The sequence below is a fragment of the Oncorhynchus mykiss genome, chromosome 1 (assembly GCF_057628025.1).
Source record: "Oncorhynchus mykiss isolate SJ-2025 chromosome 1, ASM5762802v1, whole genome shotgun sequence".
NCBI lineage: Eukaryota > Metazoa > Chordata > Actinopteri > Salmoniformes > Salmonidae > Oncorhynchus > Oncorhynchus mykiss.
Genome location: NC_143022.1, coordinates 66,874,681 through 66,892,685, shown reverse-complemented (window position 1 = coordinate 66,892,685; position 18,005 = coordinate 66,874,681). Strand labels below are relative to the sequence as shown.

Genomic DNA, 18,005 nt, shown 5'->3' with positions numbered 1-18,005 from the left:
GCCTTGAAATACATCCACAGGTACACCTCCAATTGACTCAAATTATGTCAATTAGCCTATCAGAAGCTTCTAAATCCATGACACAATGTTTGGGAATTCTCCAAGCTGTTTAAAGGCACAGTCAACTTAGTGTATGTAAACTCACTGGAATTGTAATACAGTGAATTATAAGTGAAATAATCTGTCTGTAAACAATTGCATCCACAAAGTAGATGTCCTAACCGACTTGCCACAACTATAGTTTGTTAACAAGAAATTTGTGGTGTGGTTGAAAAACGAGTTTTAATGACTCCAACCTAAGTGTATACAGTGCCTTGCGAAAGTATTCGGCCCCCTTGAACTTTGCGACCTTTTGCCACATTTCAGGTTTCAAACATAAAGATATAAAACTGTATTTTTTTGTGAAGAATCAACAACAAGTGGGACACAATCATGAAGTGGAACGACAATTATTGGACATTTCAAACTTTTTTAACAAATCAAAATCTGAAAAATTGGGCGTGCAAAATTATTCAGCCCCCTTAAGTTAATACTTTGTAGCGCCACCTTTTGCTGCGATTAGAGCTGTAAGTCGCTTGGGGTATGTCTCTATCAGTTTTGCACATCGAGAGACTGAATTTTTTTCCCATTCCTCCTTGCAAAACAGCTCGAGCTCAGTGAGTTTGGATGGAGAGCATTTGTGAACAGCAGTTTTCAGTTCTTTCCACAGATTCTCGATTGGATTCAGGTCTGGACTTTGACTTGGCCATTCTAACACCTGGATATGTTTATTTTTGAACCATTCCATTGTAGATTTTGCTTTATGTTTTGGATCATTGTCTTGTTGGAAGACAAATCTCCGTCCCAGTCTCAGGTCTTTTGCAGACTCCTTCAGGTTTTCTTCCAGAATGGTCCTGTATTTGGCTCCACCCATCTTCCCATCAATTTTAACCATCTTCCCTGTCCCTGCTGAAGAAAAGCAGGCCCAAACCATGATGCTGCCACCACCATGTTTGACAGTGGGGATGGTGTGTTCAGCTGTGTTGCTTTTACGCCAAACATAACGTTTTGCATTGTTGCCAAAAAGTTAAATTTTGGTTTCATCTGACCAGAGCACCTTCTTCCACATGTTTGGTGTGTCTCCCAGGTGGCTTGTGGCAAACTTTAAACGACACTTTTTATGGATATCTTTAAGAAATGGCTTTCTTCTTGCCACTCTTCCATAAAGGCCAGATTTGTGCAATATACGACTGATTGTTGTCCTATGGACAGAGTCTCCCACCTCAGCTGTAGATCTCTGCAGTTCATCCAGAGTAATCATGGGCCTCTTGGCTGCATCTCTGATCAGTCTTCTCCTTGTATGAGCTGAAAGTTTAGAGGGACGGCCAGGTCTTGGTAGATTTGCAGTGGTCTGATACTCCTTCCATTTCAATATTATCGCTTGCACAGTGCTCCTTGGGATGTTTAAAGCTTGGGAAATCTTTTTGTATCCAAATCCGGCTTTAAACTTCTTCACAACAGTATCTCGGACCTGCTTGGTGTGTTCCTTGTTCTTCATGATGCTCTCTGCGCTTTTGACGGACCTCTGAGACTATCACAGTGCAGGTGCATTTATACAGAGACTTGATTACACACAGGTGGATTGTATTTATCATCATTAGTCATTTAGGTCAACATTGGATCATTCAGAGATCCTCACTGAACTTCTGGAGAGAGTTTGCTGCACTGAAAGTAAAGGGGCTGAATAATTTTGCACGCCCAATTTTTCAGTTTTTGATTTGTTAAAAAAGTTTGAAATATCCAATAAATGTCATTCCACTTCATGATTGTGTCCCACTTGTTGTTGATTCTTCACAAAAAAATACAGTTTTATATCTTTATGTTTGAAGCCTGAAATGTGGCAAAAGGTCGCAAAGTTCAAGGGGGCCGAATACTTTCGCAAGGCACTATATGTACAGTTTGTGTGTGTCTCACTGTACTTCAGAAGGGTCAGAGGTGAGGCTTGCTCTGGAGATATCATTTGCCGTGGCTGTTTTTATATAGTTAAAGCCTTTTAAAACAATGAATGGATGTGAACTAATGATGTTTGCTCTCAGATAATGTAGAGTTGAAGTCGGAAGTTTACATATACTTAGGTTGGAGTCATTAAAACTTGTTTTTTCGACCATTTCTTGTTAACAAACTATAGTTTTGGCAGGTCGGTTAGGACATTTACTTTGTGCATGACACAAATAATTTTTCCAACAATTGTTTACAGACAGATTTTTTCACTTATAATTCACTGTATCACAATTGCAGTGGGTCAGAAGTTTACATACACTAAGTTGACTGTGCCTTTAAACAGCTTGGAAAATTCCAGAAAATTATGGCTTTAGAAGCTTCTGATAAGCTAATTGACATAATTTGAGTCAATTGGAGGTGTACCTGTGGATGTACAGTGCCTTGCGAAAGTATTCGGCCCCCTTGAACTTTGCGACCTTTTGCCACATTTCAGGCTTCAAACATAAAGATATAAAACTGTATTTTTTTGTGAAGAATCAACAACAAGTGGGACACAATCATGAAGTGGAACGACATTTATTGGATATTTCAAACTTTTTTAATAAATCAAAAACTGAAAAATTGGGCGTGCAAAATTATTCAGTCCCCTTAAGTTAATACTTTGTAGCGCCACCTTTTCCTGCGATTACAGCTGTAAGTCGCTTGGGGTATGTCTCTATCAGTTTTGCACAAAAAAGAGACTGAAATCTTTTCCCATTCCTCCTTGCAAAACAGCTCGAGCTCAGTGAGGTTGGATGGAGAGCATTTGTGAACAGCAGTTTTCAGTTCTTTCCACAGATTCTCGATTGGATTCAGGTCTGGACTTTGACTTGGCCATTCTAACACCTGGATATGTTTATTTTTGAACCATTCCATTGTAGATTTTGCTTTATGTTTTGGATCATTGTCTTGTTGGAAGACAAATCTCCGTCCCAGTCTCAGGTCTTTTGCAGACTCCATCAGGTTTTCTTCCAGAATGGTCCTGTATTTGGCTCCATCCATCTTCCCATCAATTTTAACCATCTTCCCTGTCCCTGCTGAAGAAAAGCAGGCCCAAACCATGATGCTGCCACCACCATGTTTGACAGTGGGGATGGTGTGTTCAGGGTGATGAGCTGTGTTGCTTTTACGCCAAACATAACGTCTTGCATTGTTGCCAAAAAGTTCAATTTTGGTTTCATCTGACCAGAGCACCTTCTTCCACATGTTTGGTGTGTCTCCCAGGTGGCTTGTGGCAAACTTTAAACAACACTTTTTATGGATATCTTTAAGAAATGGCTTTCTTCTTGCCACTCTTCCATAAAGGCCAGATTTGTGCAATATACGACTGATTGTTGTCCTATGGACAGAGTCTCCCACCTCAGCTGTAGATTTCTGCAGTTCATCCAGAGTGATCATGGGCCTCTTGGCTGCATCTCTGATCAGTCTTCTCCTTGTATGAGCTGAAAGTTTAGAGGGACGGCCAGGTCTTGGTAGATTTGCAGTGGTCTGATACTCCTTCCATTTCAATATTATCGCTTGCACAGTGCTCCTTGGGATGTTTAAAGCTTGGGAAAATAGATGGCATCATGAGGGAGGAAAATTATGTGGATATAATGAAGCAAAATCCCAAGACTTCAGTCAGGAAGTTAAAGCTTGGTCTTAAATGGGTCTTCCAAATGAAAAATGACCGCATGCATACTTCCAAAGTTGTGGCAAAATGGCTTAAGGACAACAATGTCAAGGTATTGGAGTGGCCATTACAAAGCCCTGACCTCAATCCCATAGAAAGTTTGTGGGCAGAACTGAAAAAGCATATGCGAGCAAGGAGGTCTACAAACCTGTCTCAGTTACACCAGCTCTGTCAGGAGGAATGGGCTAAAATTCATCCAACTTATTGTGGGAAACTTGTGAAAGGCTACCCAAAATCTTTGACCCAGATTAAGCCATTTAAAGGCAATGCTACCAAATACTAATTGAGTGCATTTAAACTTCTGACCCACTGGGAATGTGATGCAAGAAATAAAAGCTGAAATAAATCAAACTCTCTACTATTATTCTGACATTTCACATTCTAAAAATAAAGTAGTGATCCTAACTGACCAAAGACAAGGAAATTTTACTAGGATTAAATGTCAGGAATTGTGAAAAACTGAGTTTAAATGAATTTGGCTAAGGTGTCTGTAAACTTCTGACTTCAAATGTATGTACAGTATTTGTTATGAGAAGGGTTGCCGAGGCAAGGCATAGTTATTTGAGTTGACGTGGGTAGCTCATCTCGGGTCAAACACAGCAAGTGATGGGATAAAAGTAAATTAGCCAGACAGACTTACTCTCTTAATATGCGTTGACTTAGTATGGTCATATGGTCATAATTATGGCAATGTGTTTTTATGTTCATTGACCTGACAGTAATAGTTTACATGAATGAAGAGAGCATGGCTGTGCTTGGAAGAAAAGTGGATCATAATCATGTGTTTGTCAGGAATATTTGAGTAAAATGCTGAGAGATTATGTTTCTTTGATTTGAACAGCTCTCGTACCATTTATTTCGGTGTGCGTGCGTTTGTGTTTGTCCTTGTGTCTAGCTGAGAAAGGGGGCCATTTGTGTGTACGAAGTCGGGGCTGTGCTCGCCAGTGTGTGTGAGTCATGTTTCACATTAGTATTTCTCCGGAGGTCAGGTTAGGCGTTTGCCCCTCCACAGTTTAACTTCAAAGTTCACTCAATTCTCCCCCCACCCCGCATCCCATTCCACTGGGTGAGCGATACGCTCCCGTATCAAAGGTGAAAACTAATCTGGCCAGTGAAATTCCTCTTTTCGCATCTAAACACTATGTGGCGGCCTGCCTGCCTGCCTTATGTCATAATGAGACCCAAACATGTAAATGGGAGCAGGATGAGATGGAGCAGCCACTTAGGTCTAAATGGCTGCAGGTAGCAGAGCTGTCAGGGTGTGAAATGGGATTGGCCTTGTTGTCATGCAATCCATAATCAAAAAATGGAAGAGAAGATTGCAGAGGAAGGGAGGGAGGGAGGGTGGGAAATGGGAAAGCATAGAGGGTCGGAAGGTGTGAGGCAGAGGTTTCTCAGCCATGAACGTACACTCCCATAGCCTACACACACACGCACACTGTAAATACACATGGACATGCTGCACTTAGGCATATGCAATAGGACACATTTAAGCACAGAAACACTTTTTTTTGCCTTTCCCTGCTTTCTTTTCTCTTCCAGACCTATCTAGTTGTGTATTGCTGCCACACATCATTGTAGGCTAGTTATGGTCTGGCCCTGATGGGGATTCAGCAGTGTCTAGTCTCTGACAAGCCCTTCCTCCGCTCTAGGAAACTTCAGTCTGAAGTGTTTTGGAAACAATGTGGTTTTTATGATGATCGTAATAGAGTCATCAGAGCTCTAACATTACATTACAGTGCTTTTTTTATGGGCCGGCGGCACTCGGATGCCATTGGAGGCCTCTGTTGGTTCAGGAGACCGAGAAACAAATGTGTTGAACAGGAATAGACAAGAGGAAGTCTCTCTGGTGAGCTTTCTGATTGCACTAGCTATTGCACTAGCTATTGTTATTGTTATAAAGGGACATTTTAGCACTTTTTACTTTTTAACATCATATTCATTATCTCCAGCAGCATGCCAGTCTTCTAATGGTGAAAATGCCACCTCCCTGGCTGGAAGCACATTGTAGTTTTCAAAAATTCCTCCCAATGACGTCATAGCGCCGGATTTTCAAAATAACCTTTGTTCCTTTCCGTTTCAGTGTAGAACATAGAAATGTGCAGTGATATATATGGGCATGGTAAACATTGGTTGCACCTCCGTCACTCGGTCGCGTCGTTGCCATTGTTATCAACATTCTACAAATGCCGCAACATATTGATGATCTGACGGTAAATGCCAAGTCTTTTCTAAACGGCGGCGAATGACTATTTCGTCAAATTTACACTAGTGGCCTGGAAATACATTGTAGAAAGTAGACAAATCATTTGTAGAAAACAACTTTGACATCATTGTGATGTTGTCATGTTTACAAAGTGGAAAAATTGAATTAGTTGCAGTGATCTTGCAGTATCCCTTTAACCTGTGGAGTGTTATTGTTATTCTTTGTTGGGCACAGTCTATGTCTAGAAGAAAATTGCAGTTTTGTGTACAGTGTATCAACCAGTGAGGGAGGAGATTGATGTTGTCCATATTCTCTCTAAGTGTTGAGCAACATGTGGTCTCAGAAGGCGTAAGGAACATGTGTGTGTGTGTGTGTGCGTGTGCGCGCGCGTGCGTGTGTGTGTGTGCAGAGAGCATACAGAGATAGCTCCATTGAGACGGCTGTGTAGTAAAGAGGGGATGAGTCACCCTCCTCTCACTCTCAGCCCCAGACTGCGCCCACCAGCCAGCTCTCCACTGGGCAGGCCACCATGTGAATGTGGCAATTGATTATCCTCTTAGAAAAGCACTGCATTTTTCAAGTATAGATGTTATCATAGTTTGACAAGGTATTCAACAGGTAATGCGGGTTCTATGTATGTAGGTTGAGAGACAAGCTTGGTTAGTGAAATGGGGAAGTCATCTTATTTCGTCATTCAGACGTGGTTCAGGTTGTTTCATTTGTTCATTTAGGTTAAGGAACTCTCAGCCTACAGCCATTCCTTCAACATCCTTTAGTTGTAATCATGGTTGAGTAACTTTGTGTAATGCTGAACCGTGAGTGGGCTCTGCCGCAGACACGCACGCACGCACACACACACAGACACACGCGCACGCACACGCACACGCACACAGGGGCCAAGGTCACTCCACAGAGCACTTAGTATAGGTCACTTAAGCTCATAGCTTCAAGTCTATTAAGAAAAGAGACTGCAGTAACTAGAGTGGTACAGTATACACTCAAGTGTACAAAACATTCCTAATACCTTCCTAAGATTGAGTTGCGCCGCCTTTTGCCCTCAGAACCACCTCAATTCGTCGGGGCGTGGACTTTACAAGGTGTCAAAAGGCATTCCACAGGTTTGCTGGCCCTTGTTGACTTCCTACAGTTGTGTCAAGTTGGCTGGATGTCCTTAAGGTGGTGGACCGTTCTTGATGCACACGGGAAACTATTGAGCGTGAAAAACCCAGCAGCGTTGCAGTTCTTGACACACTCAAACCGGTGCGCCTGGCACCGACTACCATACCCCGTTCAAAGGCACTTAAATATTTTAATATCACCCTCTGAATGGCACACACACGATCCTTCTTTAACCTGTCTCCTCCCCTTCATCTACGCTGAATGAAGTGGATTTAACAAGTGACACCAATAAGGGATCATAGCTTTCACCCGGATTCACCTGGTCAGTCTATGTCTCAGAGTTGTTCGTAATGTTTTGTACACTCAGCGTAATTCAGATACACAGCAAATGTTTCTTCTTTTTAATCTAAGGCAGAGGAAGAGACTCTGGGGACATGATGTTAACCGTATCCTTTGATGTGTAAGTAGAGGAATCAAGCACAAATTATACACAGGACCCTTAAATAACAATGTCTGGAGGGACGTTTCACTGTATTCCAAATGAGATACATCATCTAATAATGGCCCATAATGTGATGTTTGATTGAACTGGATTTCATTACACAAACAACAGTGTGCTTTATGTGCATGTCTCTGTCAACAGCTTGATCCTATCGGTCTTATTCCGTCTCCGCGGTTATAAGAGCATTCGGCTCACAACCACCAGTGAAACGTTGTAGAAACAAATGTTGCATGATGGTTTTTCGGGATCATCGCCTGTCAGTCACCGTTCACTGTTAGTCCACACTGGTTGTTTACGAAGCATGTGACAAATAAAATGTGATTTGTCCAGGGAGGGAGTTTGACTGGCCTGCTCCCCTGGGTGTTATTGGGTGGTTGTAGATGGGTTGGATTTGCACACTTTCCAGTTCCGTTCCAGAAGGGCTGCTCAGGGATGATAAAGAATGGTGCTGGATGGAGCCGGGAGCCCTTCGGCCAGTCCGCCAAGGGACGTTAATGTGTATGTGTTCCTGTGAGTCTCTGTATCGTTGTCGTATGCATGTGTGCGGGGAGGGGGGGGGGGAGAACAAGGGAGAGATAATTGAGCGCATGCGCTTCAGTTTGACCCATAATCCTTAAATCCTCATGAAAAGAAATATTGGTATACAGACACCATCTTAGCACAGCACCTCCCAGACCCAACTGACTCCATGATCTCTCAATGTTCAGTGTAACTGGGATCTTTTGAGATTATTGGATTGGAATTGGGGCCGGGTTTAATTAACACGAGTAATCAGATTTTCGGGGATGGGGGGGGGGAGAGCGCGTGTCGTGTGGATTAAATGTGTAGGGACAACACAGACACGGGATAAAGAGGCTGTTTGGCTGCAGAGGGGAAAGGGACAACGGAGCGTGCTTAGACGGAACATGGTGGCTAATCCAGAATAGGTTTAGCCGGCCTGGGCAGTGTATACTGTGGCTCAGTCTGTGGTGATTTGTGCTGTCAGGGCCGGGACAGGGGCCCCGCTAAACACACTAATAATGTCCACACAGGCAGCCAGGCAACACTCACTTATGTGATACGATAGTAATAATGATGATAATAGCTGTGAGTGGTCTGGATGGAAGAATCCTATTGGAAACTGGCTGGCTGCTGTTCTTATCTGACGCTGGGAGTAGGGCTGGGTTGGGAAGAATACGTGAGGAATGGGAATTGTTCAGAGCCTGGTGCTACAAGGTATTGCAAGGAGACATCACTCAGTATCACTGCTATATGAACAATTAGGGATATGCTGTATTTTTTTGTTCCCCCGACAGGCAAACTATGATGGTTATGGATATTGCATTATGTGTCTGTTAAGCAACTACACTCTTAGGAAAAAAAGAGAGAAGGGTTTCAAAAGGGTTTTTCGGCTGTCTCCATAGGATAACCCTTTTTGGTTCAAGGTAGAACCCTTTTTGGTCGAGGTAGAACCCTTTTGGTTCCATGTAGAACTCTGTAGAAAAGGTTCTACGTGGAACCAAAAAAGGGTTCTTCAAAAGGTTATCCTATGGGGACAGCCGACTAAATATCTTGAGTTTTTTTCAAGAGTGTCGAGACAACACCAGCGATGATAATGATAAAAGGATGTTTTGCGATTGGGAGAATAGGCAGGTCTTTTTCTCCATTTCCTGGGACGTTGATTTTCGACCAATGGGGTAATTCGGTTGTGAGATGAAGTTGATGCGCCAGTATTCGGCATCAATCACCCTGCAGTCTTTGTTCAACTGTCCACTGTATGAGAGGTCTGTCTCTCCCTGCATCTCCCCAGGAGTTTTAACACTGGGACTGGCAACGCTGAGAACTATTTGTTCAAAGCAGGCAGTCATGCACCCTGCAGTGTGATTCACAATTTTTCTCGGTCTGGTGAAAGTGACATCTCCCTCCTCCCCCACTCCTCCTCCATCTTGCCCTTCTTCTTTGCTTCTAACCCTCCATACATTGCACACTTTTCATCTCCTCTCTTCCACCTCTCCATGCTCTTTTCTCTTCTCTTCATCACCCCCCCCACCCTCCCCCCACCTTCCCTTTCCTACCCTCCCCTTTCCCCTCCTCTCCTCTGAGCCCCTTCCTACCGTTTGACCCGAGCCAGTCGGATGACTGTTAGTGTTCCTCCAATCACCTCACCCCACAGCAGTAAATCCAGTCCTCGGCAGCCCCGTGAGCTAAAGTCCCCTCCTGCAGCACCATTTCTCAGATACTAGGACTGCTCCTGGAGTTATGGGGATACTCTCAGCAGGCTATATATGGATAGGGTATAAAGATTTAGTTGGGTGTATATGGATTTTTACTTAGCAGGAGGATCCTTGAATCCAATATGAGGGCATTTGACAAGTAGTTTTGATTGGTTCAGTCATTCAAGTGGTAAATGGTTGAATATGGTGTAAAGGCTCAGGGGCTAAGAGGCAGGAGCTACAGCAGTCTCAGTTATCATTATAGCCTCAGTGATGACGATCTAGTGATGTCGATTTGTCCCATGAGACACTTTGACCCCGAGAACTCGCCCTTCGCTGTACTTTTAACCACTCTGGACGGATAAATAAAGGTCCTGTCATTTCAGAATGGTCATTTACTATAGCTGAGAATTGTAGTTGTACTCGGCAATCAGCCCTCCCTCTCCTTTTGCCTCTCTTTTCCTTGCCCTCTCACGCTCTCTCCCCCTTCTTCCACAGACAAAGTCTCTATCTCGCTTTCTATGTCACCCTCATCTCCTCTCTCCCGCTTCCTCTCCAGCTTCCTCACTCTCACTCGCTTTCCCTGCTATCCCTCTGCCTCTTTCAGTTCGGGCTCCATTGAACTGACTGGTGATGTTCTGCGTGGTCGTCTCTCCCTGTCACACTGTTACATATCTGTAAGAGATCCAGATCCGCCTCTGGCCATAGCCCTCTTACCCTCCAGCCCTGACTATTAGTGCTTGTCACACAGTACAGCAGGGTCACGGGCCCCCACAGGCCACTAGCGGCCCCTACCGGTCCATGTGTGAGCCTGTGGGTTAGCTGGTCAGGGGAAGTGGTGATAGAGAAGGACAGCTGTGTAGAATACACTCACGGCCATGAACACGGATGAGGCATCATAGACACACGGAGCTACGGAGCCAACCCTGCTCACTCCCACACCAGGCCTCCGACGGTGCCCATTCAGTTCTCCGGCTGCGTTGATCACAGTGCAGCCAAATCAATGGCGCTAACTTTCATATGTCTTGAAGTGGAGGGATGTGAAAACATTTGGTCCTAACCTCCTATTCACCTCGCTACTGGTTTCAACTGCCCCATGCCGTTTTACGAATGGTCACAGTGCAGCCAAATCCACGGAGCTCGGCTAGCGTTCTTATTTCTTGATGGATATGATGTGGAAGATCGTATGTTTACCCAACCCTGAAAGAGGAGCAAACTCATTCCCAGAGAATCATGTCCATAGTTGTCACGATGATGTGTGTGCTCTCAGTGTGACGTGACAGCATAGTAACGCTCCTGTGTGAGGCCCTGTAAAGGGCAATATATGCTTCCAGATGTGTAGCACAGATGCAGCGTGATGTTGAAGTTTTCCTAATGAGCGTCTGCTACTCTAGTAGTATGACATTAAGAGAGAGAGAGAGAGAGAGTCATGCTGATTCTCTCGCTCCCCGTGAGCGCTACGTGTGTTTTGCAAATTCTGAGAATGGTTTGCACGACACAACGTTTTTGTTGTTGTTGTGGACCATTGTTCATGTGGTAATGAGCATTGTGCGCGTGTGTTTTGTTTTCGGTTGCCCAGATACAGCATACACACGAGGTCCACTTCGTTTTCTTTGCGCTTAGACTGTCACATTCAGTACATTGTTTGTTTTTCGGAATAGTATGTGAAATACGATACCATATGTGGTGTCTGACCCTGGTCTCTTTCTCTCTTCACCCCCCCCCCCCCCCTCTCTCTCTGCCCCCCCTCCACCACTCTCTCCCCCCCACTGTCTCGTTGTCTCTCTTCTCCATGTCCATTTCTCTCTCAATTCAAAGCATTGAGTACAATTGCAAAATCTTATATACCACCCCCACTGTGAGCAGAGTACAACGCTCGTATTCAGGGCATCAACGAAAGCATTTCCACTACGCCACAATCTGACCTCCAACGCTCTTATTCTCTCTCTCTCTCTCTCTCTCTCTCTCTCTCTCTCTCTCTCTCTCTCTCTCTCTCTCTCTCTCTCTCTCTCTCTCTCTCTCTCTCTCTCTCTCTCTCTCTCTCTCTCTCTCTCTCTCTCTCTCTCTCTCTCTCTCTCTCTCTCTCTCTCTCTCTCTCTCTCTCTCTCTCTCTCTCTCTCTCTCTCTCTCTCTCTCTCTCTCTCTCTCTCTCTCTCTCTCTCTCTCTCTCTCTCTCTCTCTCTCTCTCTCTCTCTCTCTCTCTCAGGATCTGAAGAAGGTGCTTTCTTTCCCCCCGTACCCTGGGGAGTTTCTGCACCCGGTCGTGTATGCCTGCACGGCCGTTATGTTGCTCTGCCTCTTCGCCTCCATCATCACCTATATCGTGCACCACAGGTAAAAAACCCTTGGAATACTGTGTGTGTGGTGGGGGGGGGGGGGGGGGGGGGGGGGAGAATATGTGTCTGTCTGCGTGCATGTGTACAGTATGGGTGTGTCTGTTTGTTTAGTTCTGTGTTGAAAGGATTTGAAGTGAGTTCTCATCTTCAGTTAACTAACCACGCTTGGTAAAAACACACACACATCCAGGTCATGTATTCATCACAACACACCGCCTCTCCTTTTTGGGATTTTTCCTTTCTTCATTTTCCTCCGTCATGCTCCTGGGTTGTGAGTCAGCCGCTGTGGGCCTGACTCAGACATCTGAACTGGAGGATTGATGTGTGTGCGCGCGCGTGTGTGTGTCTCAGTGCGGTTTAGAGGGATGTGTGCGCGTGCGTGAGCCAAACTACCCCTACTCCATAATGGCCAGACCACCTCGGTCACCTCTCTCCGTATGGTCTTTGAATCCCCGAGGGCTGTGCTATATGTCCGTTCGTCTAGTCGTCCTCTACTGATGATCCAGTGTGGTCTCCAGGCAACCATGGATAGCTTGTTATTTGTTCGGGCCTCATTTTCCCTTTTGAGTCTTTGTTAGTCACTCACGAGCAATGGAGTAAGCGGCCAAATGTGACAAGCATTAATTCCTTCTATACCTTCACTGTGCTGAGAATAAAAGACCAAAAAGAAAGTTGTTCCGTGTCTCTGAAACGACAGATGAAATAAACGAGACCTTATTGATACTGCCTTTGGTTCCGATGGGAAGTAGATAGGTGTAATGGGTCGCGAAGATCTATGAGCAAATTGAAGTTTGGCATCATCATCAGAGGCCACTCTGAGAAAGAGAGGGAAAGGAGATATTGACAAAATGGAGGGCTATAGACGGGTTGGTTGTTCAGAAACGAAACCGATGTGTGCGCAGCTATGGGGCGACAGACGGGGTTGGCTTTATGCTGTTGGCAACATGTCAACTATATTCCGTCTCCAATGTTTAGCAAAAAACAGAAACACATTTGTACAATGAGCACTCGTTGTCTCTCAAATACATTGTGACAGTTGTTGGTTAACTAGCTAGCGATTTATTTGTTGTTGTCATATTAGCAGGTCTCAAATCAGAAAAATGTCCTAAATGTGTAGATAACTTCACTGACTGTCATAACGTTAGTGTATTCCAAGCAAGGGGAGTGTGTAGTTAGTGTAGCACCACTGAATAGTTCAGCTGGTGAGCTAACACAAGTGCTAATTCCACAGGGGCGAAGTTCACCCTTCGGAACGTTCCCTGCCCTCGGCAAAGGAGAACAAGTAAGGGGTCAGTTTTGCCACACGTGTACTGTAGAGGTCATTTCAGTGCTTCACTGACTCCTATAAGGTTAGTGTATTTCAAACGAAGGGAGTGTGTATTGACTGAATAGTGACGCTGGTGAGCCTATTATCAAGGGTTTATTCCATTTGGACTCCCAAGTTCACCCTTGAGAATATCCCCTCGGGCCAAGGAGAACAAGTGAGAGGTCAGTTTAGCCACATGCTCTCCTGGGGGAACGAGGAAGTGGAGGGGTTCCAGGTGAATGCACTTGACCCAATAAGAGCCCATAGCCAAGCCCATGACAAGCACTGGGAGGCAGGCAGAGGCTGCAGTGATTTATGGCCATCTCCTGGAGCCTCCTTGGTTGTAGTTTAGCACCTAAAAAGCAGCTCTTCCTCTCCTCTTTGGCACATAACACTGCACACTAACTCAGACACGCCTCACAGGATACTGCTGCTCTCTCTCTCCATCTCCCTCTCTCTCTGTCTGTAGGTCTCTCTCATTATCACTTGTTTTCACTAATTCTCTCTCCGGTCTCTCTCTCTCTGGTCTCTGGTCTCCCTCTTCCTGTGGTCTCTCTTACTCTCTTTCAGTCTTGCGCTCTCTCTCTCTCTCTTTCTCTGGACAGAGGTTGCTTTCCTATACATGTCTTCCCCCTGGTGTATAATGGCTCTGGTGAAAATGATGAGGATAATGCTAATTTAGGATACTGGATAGATAGTTTATTTGACCTGAATGCTGCATCTGGATTGGCTAACCCACATATTCTTAGTATTTTTTTCCAACAGCTGGACACAGAGTGGCAATATAGGTTAAGTGCCATGCCTAAGGGTCTCTCTCTCTCTCTCTCTCTTTCTTCAGAATGGCATGGCTCCCAAAGGTTTTACATTTATCTTCGGTAATACTAATTACCCCCCCCTCAAAGACATTATTTGAGAAAGTATACTTGGTCATAACAGACTTTATATGGGCAAATAAAACTCTTCGAATAAAAAGGAAGGTTCTACAACTTCCTGAGTCTGAGGGTGGTTTTAACCGTATATCGACTCACCACCCAAATCAAATGAAATCACATTTTCAAATCAAATCGAATTTTATTGGTCCCATACACATATTTAACAGATGTTGTTGCGGGTGAAGTGAAATGCTTGTGATCCTAGCTCCACCAGTGCAGTAGTATCTAAAAACGATTCACAACAATACGCACAAATCTAGAAATATATAAATATTGGATCGAGCAATGTCGGAGTGGCATTGACTAAAATACGGTAGAATAGAATACAGTATACATATGAGATGAGTCAAGCAGTACGTAAACATGATTAAAGTGACTAGTGTTCCATCATGGGCTTTTAACTTACGAGGTATAGTTAAATGCCGTAAAGAGAAACAATGGGTACATATTTAAGCTGCACGTGCTCATCCCCAGAAACTGTCTACGTGTCTATTTTCAAAGGATAAAGTTAAGAACATTATCAACTCCATAGTTAAGAACGCTATAAAAAAATATGGAAGACATTGAAACGTATTTTCACAAGAACCAATTATCACTCCCTTAAAACACAAACCTATGAACAATACTCTGACATTTTTTCAGAATTCACCAATAAATTGGTCCACATGGAAAACTAAAGGCATAGATGACTTGGTAATAGGGAATACATGTATTTCCATGATAGAATTTTAAAAAGCAGTTCTGGAGCTACCAATGTATATTTTCATATGCATGCAACTTTGATATGAAGAAATACCTATTTGAAATATTCAGAGCAATCGTAAGGAATTCCTATTTGAGTCAGAAAAGGACATCCATATGACAGGTAAGATACACAAAACCTTGCAGAGAGCCTATCCAACTGACAACTATTGGAACCAAGACTTAAGAATAACTGATGTTGGCACAAGGTGGAGGGAATTTTGGAACATAACTAACGTAACGTAACATAACTGCAGTTAACAAAAATAGACGATTAATCCAGTATAAACGAATGTATAGGATGTATTACACGAGACTAAATTCCCCAAAAAATGTGGACAGCAGAGTCATGTCTTAAGTGTAAAACTAACAATGACTCAATAATCCAGGCCTTCTGGGAATTTGAGGCCGTGTGGCAGAGAGTGACTTTCACCTCATCCCGTTATTTCTATTTTCTCATCCATCTGTTTTCTGTTCTTCCCTGTATATGATCTGAACGATGAATTGCATGACATGGCTGTGCTTTAAAATCTGTATATTAATTTAGGGGATATGTACATTGCATTTCACCAGATTTTCACCTCATCCCCATATGTATCATCCCCTTATATCCTAATAAATGACCTGAATGATTGAAGTGGGTATTTTGAAAACTCTAAAATGTTCAACATCCTCTCCATCAATCTGTAATCCATTCCCCTGATTCTCTGTGCTATTCATATTTATTTGACTGACTGTGTGGGTTTTTCTTTTGGCAGCACAATCCGCATCAGTCGGAAGGGATGGCACATGCTCCTCAACTTCTGTTTCCACACAGCTCTGACCTTCACTGTGTTTGCCGGAGGCATCAATCGAATCAAATACCCCATCATCTGTCAAGCAGTAAGTGCACTGCCTTTTCATTTCCGCCCTCTCAAAGCTCTCCGGTGGAAATGATTATGAATGTCTATTGAGGTGCTCTGAGTGCACAGTGCAGTACGTATAGCTCCCTCTCTCTCTCTCTCTCTCTCTCTCTCTCTCTCTCTCTCTCCCTACACAGTGTTCAACAGTACAGTACAGTCCATCCAGCTTAATTTGCCTACCCTACAGTAGATGAATGAATGCTTTATCTAGCTATCTGTCTTCCTGTGCGTTTCCTATTGACATATTGGCTGGCAGTACATACAGTATCCTGTGACGAAAGCCAGGTTGCCTGTCCCTCCAGGGGTTTCCCGACCCGGCCCCCAGGGTCTTTTTACCCGGCAGTTTGTTGTCCTAATGAGGGTGTTGTTTTGCCGTCGTCTCAAGGGGAGTAGGAGTATGGCTGCCGTTACTGATGTTGCCTACCGCTTGGCTCTCTCTTCCTCCGTAGGTGGCACCTCCGTCTCTTAGCCTGAGGCTTGTGAACGAGAATGAGAAAATACAGAGAGAGCGAGAGAAAGGGAACGAGAAAGAGAGAGCGAGTGAGGGAGAGAGACACAGGCACCAGTAAGCGCTGCGGGACGTGGCTGGTTACGAGGCCTGTATGACGGTGTGGGTTAGCTAACGGGTCACAGGAGTGCTTTCTTTCCTGCTGGGAGCATTAACGCTTAGCTCTGAGATGTTAGAAAATAGAAGAGATCAGGGGAGATGTGTCAACGTGAGAGGATCCTGCCATACGTACTGTTTTTAGGGCCGAGCCTGGAGGCAGCGAGGGGAAGGATAGCATTGGGGTGGCTAATTGGTGGTGCATGTCAAGACCTGAGGTGTATCCTGAGTCCTTACTTAAAGATAAAGCAGATGGTTGGAGACTTCAGGTAAGAGAGGTTTCAGCTTTTGAATAGAGATGCTTACCTCTTAGTCAATCTTTGGCTTGACTGATACTTGTGTGAAAGGGTTATTCTGGTTGTTGGGGAGTTTTGATTTCAGGGTTGGCGATAGACTCAATCTTGTCTTGACAAAATAAGGAGTAAGAAAACCAGACTCGGGTATGCATGCCCATTGTTGTTTTGGGGGAGATTGATAGGAAGACGTTACAAAGAATGGATAATGGTTGATGTGGAGTTAAAACGTCAGCGTTTGCGATAGACTCGATCGTGTCTTGCCAAAATAAGGAGTATGAAGACCAGGCACATGGCTACATTTTGAGAGACTGACGGCTAGATGACACTGTCGGTTGTAACGAGAGTTTGACACGTCCGTTTGAACACGTCATCTGGCCTCTGCGATCTCTCCTCGGCGTGTGGAGCATTTAGCCAGCTTTTCTCTCGTTCTACCGTTTCAGTTGAGGTTTCGAAGGCTTCAAACTCACCCTCTCTTCTTTTCTGGTCAGAACCAAGTCCGTCAGTGAACCCGGGACCCCCGGGCTGCTGCCTCGCCCTCCTGTCACCAACAGTTTAGACATCTTCTTGTTCTAAAACACAATGAGTTCACCTCAGTGTGGAGCCAAACACATCGATCACCGTAGCTCACTGTAGCTCATGGAAGCCAACAGTGGCTGGCATGCCTTGGCTGCCCGTCAGGAGGCTTGGCTCGGACAGAGAGACAGCTAGCTAGGCTAGGCGCCTCTGGTTCATGCCGCGCCCGTCAAGCAAGCGTCGACAACTACATTGTGTGACACAGTTCAGCCGGTGTAATGGCACATGATTAAGGCCCGATTAGCATATTCCCCGTCAGATTTTTCCGTCCACATGGATGCATTGGCAACGTGTGCTCTGAGTGACATGCAGACATCTTGCCGAGATGCCACAGTTTGAGAGATGCCTGTAAAGCAAAGGACATCTTGTGTGGATATTAGCCCTCTCCCAATGTCATTATCGCCGCAGGTGTGTTCTGCACAGTGTCTCCGGTGCTCCTTACCACTGGCTATTGATCTGATTGAATCACGTTGCCTAATGTAGAAGCACTGCATTTTTAATGGGTAACTCGGCGTTGCTGTGGGATTATTTGGGCCCGGTTTGTCTCCCCTCCTCTCAATGGGTTTGAGGCTGTTCCCCTGTTCCCAGCAGTGGGGACAGTGTCT

At 44.6% G+C, this 18,005-nt stretch overlaps 1 protein-coding gene across 2 annotated transcripts in view; it reads left to right on the top strand.

Moving 5' to 3' along the window:
• The window catches only part of LOC110526836 (adhesion G protein-coupled receptor A3), a 286,855-nt gene that overhangs the window by 232,119 nt on the left and 36,731 nt on the right, over positions 1-18,005 (top strand). For both annotated transcript variants that reach the window (XM_036982670.2, XM_036982667.2), the window contains exons 15-16: positions 11,917-12,044; positions 15,784-15,907. In XM_036982670.2, the coding sequence (XP_036838565.2) occupies positions 11,917-12,044; positions 15,784-15,907 (252 nt within the window). The remainder of the gene's footprint in view (positions 1-11,916; positions 12,045-15,783; positions 15,908-18,005) is intronic.